The sequence below is a fragment of the Nelumbo lutea genome, chromosome 2 (genome assembly GCF_056320005.1).
Source record: "Nelumbo lutea isolate HS-2025 chromosome 2, American lotus-T2T, whole genome shotgun sequence".
In the NCBI taxonomy this organism is placed as follows: Eukaryota; Viridiplantae; Streptophyta; class Magnoliopsida; order Proteales; family Nelumbonaceae; genus Nelumbo; species Nelumbo lutea.
In genome coordinates, this window is record NC_142685.1 from 107,518,186 (window position 1) to 107,523,134 (window position 4,949).

At 38.4% G+C, this 4,949-nt stretch overlaps 1 protein-coding gene across 4 annotated transcripts; it reads left to right on the forward strand.

Annotated features, from left to right (window-relative positions):
• Positions 1-225: 225 nt before the first annotated feature.
• FBH4 (basic helix-loop-helix (bHLH) DNA-binding superfamily protein) lies at positions 226-3,542 on the forward strand. Of its 4 annotated transcripts, none has more exons than XM_088972535.1 (7): positions 226-665; positions 790-1,590; positions 2,016-2,278; positions 2,373-2,543; positions 2,724-2,789; positions 2,872-2,940; positions 3,028-3,542. In XM_088972535.1, exons 2-7 carry the CDS (start codon positions 882-884, stop codon positions 3,097-3,099), a joined length of 1,350 nt encoding a protein of 449 aa, XP_088828661.1. In that variant the 5' UTR covers positions 226-665; positions 790-881; the 3' UTR covers positions 3,100-3,542. The 4 variants fall into 4 exon arrangements, with proteins under 4 accessions (XP_088828661.1, XP_088828663.1, XP_088828664.1 ...); XM_088972537.1 differs by having other exon boundaries at positions 2,019-2,278; XM_088972538.1 differs by having other exon boundaries at positions 247-665; positions 797-1,590; positions 2,019-2,278.
• The last annotated feature ends 1,407 nt before the right edge of the window (positions 3,543-4,949 follow it).

A 4,949-nucleotide genomic window follows, 5' to 3' on the forward strand; every position in this document is an offset into this window, starting at 1 on the left:
CGAAAGCCCCTCGTATTACAGCTACTACTAAAAATGGATAAAAAATGATTAAGAAATCCTAAGACTCGCATACAGTCCCATCCATTCTGAGCGAGGGTACTTTAGTCAAAATATTCAGATGACGTCACACCAATCTACTTTCATCAATTGGCATGGCAATCCCGTAATTAGACCAAAAGACAGAGCCTTTTATATCAACGGGATAAATAAATGGGGGCAACTTCTTATTGGCTGGAGCTTTCTCTCAACGAAACAGAAAACTAATCAGAAAAAAAGAGAAAAAGAAGAAAAAACCAAAGTTCTTCTTGTTCTCCCTCCTCGCCATCCTTCCTCCATCAATCCATCCATCTCCCTCTCTAGCTAGCTTTGCTCGGCATTCTCTGGTTAGAGGAGATCAGAGAATTCTCTCTCTCTCGTTCTATTTTTTCTTTGGAGGTTGTAGATTCTGTCGTTTTATCTTCATCTGATGTTTAATTAGAGTTCTTTGAAACTGCTTTAATGGCGAATGGACGGAAATGTGGAGGGTTTTTAATTTAAGTGGAAGCAATTAGTATCTTTAGTTGTTCTGGTGTTGGATCCACCTGAAGTAGTTGAAGTCTTAATTTCGTTGAAGTATTTGGAGTTTTGCGATTGGTGCTGATGGGAAAGTAGTGGAAGAATAAGAGGTGGGAGTGGTGTTGGAATTGGAATTTCAGTAGTTTTTGTTGCTTTTTTCTTAATGATCTAGGGTTTAGCTGTTGCTTTTTTTTTTTTTTTTTACTTATTAGATTCTGATTTGATCTGCTCTAGAGTCTAGACTTCAAGGTTGGAATAACTGGTTGGACTGTAGTGTGTTCGTGTGTGGAAGAGAGATACCGGAATTTCTGCGGTAGCGGTGAAAGATGATGTTTGGTGGTTCTGAAGCATTAACAAAGGACATGAATCTTTTATTTCCTTCCTCCTTCAAGAATTCGGAGGAACTTCAGTCGAAGAGCAGAGAAGTCATGAATTCAGATCTCCACCTTCATCATCATCATCATCAGCAGCATGCGAGGCAGTCGCAGCAACAGCAACTGGGCTCTGGTCTGATGCGGCTTCGCTCTGCTCCGAGTTCATTGCTTGCGAATTTTATTGACGGTAGCAGCGGTAACGTCGAAGATGGATGCGAGGATTTCCTCCATCCTCGATCTTCGAGCCCGGAAGCTGAGAGCATGTTTGCGAGGTTCATGTCTTCTGGTGGTAGTGGTAGCGGTGGTGATTCTTCTCTTCCTGATCCCCGGGAGATCGGGGAGAAACCTTCAGCATTATCTCCATCCACCGGAGCTATTAACCATAGAAATTCTCAGCTGGCACCAACGGAGCGTGAAGGCAAGGTTGTTCCGCAGCATAACGGATATTCATCTCTTTCCCACATGATGTACCAGTCTCAGACCCAGCCACCTCTTCCGAGCCACAGTTCAGCTGCGACTACAACCGATGTGGACAGCTCGTATAGGGTGATGAATTCTATGACCATGGATCACCCTACACAGGTGAAAACAGCTGGCGGCAATCTTATCAGGCACAGTAGCTCTCCGGCTGGGCTTTTCACCCACTTAACTGCCGAAAATGGTATGGTTCTTTGCGAATTATTCGTGATTCAATAATGACTCTTCTGATTATTTTCTGAAAATTTCGAGACTTCTCTTTACTTGTCTTCTCTGCCGCGGTAGAAGAACAAATCGGTGAAGTTTTTATTTTAATCATGCCTTATCATTTCTTAAAATTTTAGCTTTTTTTTTTTTTTTTTTTTTCTGACAAAGCAATTGTTTGCTAAACTAGTGTAGAGATCAACAGAAAGAATGGTGGCAGAGAATTATCTTAGAAGTTGTATTATATAAAGAAGATCTCCAGTTTTTTTTTTTTTTTAATCGATTAAATTATATATCCCTGTCGAAGTTTTCAGGAGAAAATGCTCCTTAACTTGGACAAAAATTATTAGTCTATCATGATTGTGTACTCAAGGATGTATACTGAAAACTTCTTAGCAAAAAAAGCAGGCTATGCTGTAATGAGGGGCATGGGAAATTTCCATGCCGGGAATGGTACTAATGGGGAGGCGGCTTCAACAACTAGCAGGTTGAAGCGTCAGATAAGCTTCTCGTCTGGGAACCCTGATGATGGCAGTTTTGGAAGCGGTAACGCTGGCAACAGAGGTTACATCCAAGGCTTTCCTGTTGGTTCTTGGGAAGACTCTGCACTTGTCTCAGAGAATGTAACAGGCCTAAAAAGAATACGAGATACCAATGGTGGCAATCAGGTAGCATTTGCAGATTGGGTGCATTTTTGTTTCTTGGGTGTTTCTCCTTTTTTTGTCTAAACCGAGCAATAACAGTAATATTCCTTTTGATCAGAATGGAGAAGCTGGGAGCCGCCCTCCTATGTTGGCCCACCATTTTAGTTTACCCAAAACTTCAGTTGAAATGGCTGCCATGGAAAAGTTTCTGCAATTCCAAGATGCTGTTCCTTGTAAAATTCGAGCCAAGAGGGGTTGCGCTACTCACCCACGAAGCATTGCAGAGAGGGTAATGCTTATCTACACCTGAAGATTACATTGGATTATGGGTTCTTAGAATGTGAAATAATTCCCCTTCATTTTTGCTGATTGATAAATACTATTTTCATTCAAAAACAATTACATATGGGTGCAGTCTAATCCATAACATCTTCGCAGACTAAAGTTGTCTGGATTGAATTGTTTTCAGGTAAGAAGAACCCGGATTAGTGAAAGAATGAGGAAACTACAGGAGCTGGTCCCCAATATGGACAAGGTATACCTCTTCACATGCATTTGTTTCTCAAATATTAACCTAAGGGACTCAAGATTTTTTTTCTTTCTTTTTTTCTTGACAGCAAACCAATACAGCTGATATGTTAGATTTGGCAGTTGAATACATTAAAGATCTCCAGAAACAGGTCAAGGTAATAAAGAAGGAGAACAACAATAGTTCCAAGGACCCTCCATATATTTTGGTCTTACCTTGACAAATTTTCTTCTCTTTATTACAGACTCTCAATGATAATCGTGCCAACTGTACCTGTTCAAGCAAACAGAAGTCATACTCGAACCCTGCAGTATGACTTGTTTTTGTACAGAAATGAAATAAAGGAAAAAGGATGGAAAAGGAGATAAATAGCAGAGCAGAAGCACTTAAATCCTTTTATCATACCTAGTTTGTGTATGTGTACAAGAAGAAAAAATTTGAACAGCTGCAGCACTTAAATGGCCTCTACTTCCTACCTAGTTTGTGTATGCATGGAAGAAAGAAAGACTTGGACGAATGAAGCACTTAAAATGACTTGTTCTACCTAGTTTTATTTTTGACATGCACTGGCAAGTAGGTGCTTCTAAAACTTCCATGAGGTCTTGTATTTTTAGATTTTTAAACAAACTCTTTCTCCAACTTCCCTTTTCTGGAAGATGAAAAAATTATTCTTTGACTTAATTGACACTGTAATACCTAAGGTCTACCTTGTAAGTTTCATCATACTGATCTTATCCAATGCTTTTTGGAGTTTGGTCATGGGCCTCTGGGCAGAAACGAATACAGAATCTCATGCTTAAACTTTTTTTTTTTTTCTGAAATATCAAATTTTATATGGGAGTGGGACAAAATTGGATTTCCCTAAATCTCGAAATTGCTCAGATCAAAAAAAAAATATCAAGAAAGGAAGTTCATAAAAATTTTCTCAATAAACTTGCTAGCTAATGGATGTTAGTCTCCAGATTATTAGTTTGAGTCATCATTAAAGACTTTCTTCAGCGTAATTGTCTAATTCAGATTATTCCTTGGACTGTGTGAGTTTTCTCGTCTTTTCATCAATAAATTCATTTTAGTTACCCATCAAAAAATAAGTTAATAATTCACTCTGGTCGTGTTTGTGATTAAGAATGATTAAGATTTTTTCTTGCACTGGCCTGTGCCACTTTGATATTCATATGCAATAATCTCTTCCAAATGAGACAAAACCCAAATCAACAGGTTAGGCACTATTTCCTTGCATGGCTGCACATTTTTACAGCCATATGTTTCATGGCTGAAATTTAATATTCTGTAAACCTGTTTATTTTATTAAGGATCTTGGGGAAGTAATTCTATTTCAGATACAATTAACAGTGTATTTGATATCGATTCCTTTTTCATGGTAGATCATATGCCTTAATTTAGGTGATGGCTAGCTCTGTCAAGATAGGCTTCTATTTCCTATTTTCTTTAAGGTAACAAGTAACATGATTTTAAAAAGTATGATGCTCATTTAGTTAACCCCTCACGGCCATGGATCCAGTGCACCAACATCTAATTTTAGAACCAGAGACTGGATACCTTGACTGTGACATTGACCTAAACAATAACATTCCATTTGGACACAGAATTGTGGTGGTGTATGGCAATCTTTGTTAGTGCAATTATCATGTTCTCTTGTCTATATTATTGCTACAAGGATGCCTTCAAATTCTGCAATTCAGTTCTTTGCTCCTCTTGGGTTTTATGTCTTCTTTCTTCTTAGCCTGAGGAAGAAGGGAACAAGACATTCTTGAAGGTTTCTTGTCTCATTAAGGCAGCTTTATGTCTTAAGTCTATTGGTTTTGGTGGAAAGAGTTGTTCAATGAAGGAACTGGAAATTGTGTCATGGCAACTACAAGAATAATTTGCTTTCCCGTTGTTGAAGTTAAAGTTATTGGTATTAATCAGTTCTTTAAGTGACATGCAGCTCCACCTTCCTCAGATGGCTAGGACCAAAATCGGGTAATGACCTTTGAAGCTATTAGTTTGCTTGATGGATGTTCACTACAGGTTTGTATTTAACCATTATATGTGTTTGGGGGAATGCTTTGCTACCCCCAATGATCTTACCTTTTATTTGTGTTGATTTTCATAATTAATGGGTTCTGTTATATGGTTCTGCACATCTTTTTTTTTTTTTGGAAT

What these genes read in the sequence shown, in the direction of transcription:
- FBH4 (XM_088972535.1), top strand. Translation starts at nt 882, where the DNA reads ATGATGTTTGGTGGTTCTGAAGCATTAACAAAGGACATGAATCTTTTA. An exon ending in ATACCAATGGTGGCAATCAG is followed by an intron (nt 2,279 to 2,372) that starts GTAGCATTTGCA and finishes CCTTTTGATCAG; the next exon opens with AATGGAGAAGCTGGGAGCCG. An exon ending in CACGAAGCATTGCAGAGAGG is followed by an intron (nt 2,544 to 2,723) that starts GTAATGCTTATC and finishes AATTGTTTTCAG; the next exon opens with GTAAGAAGAACCCGGATTAG.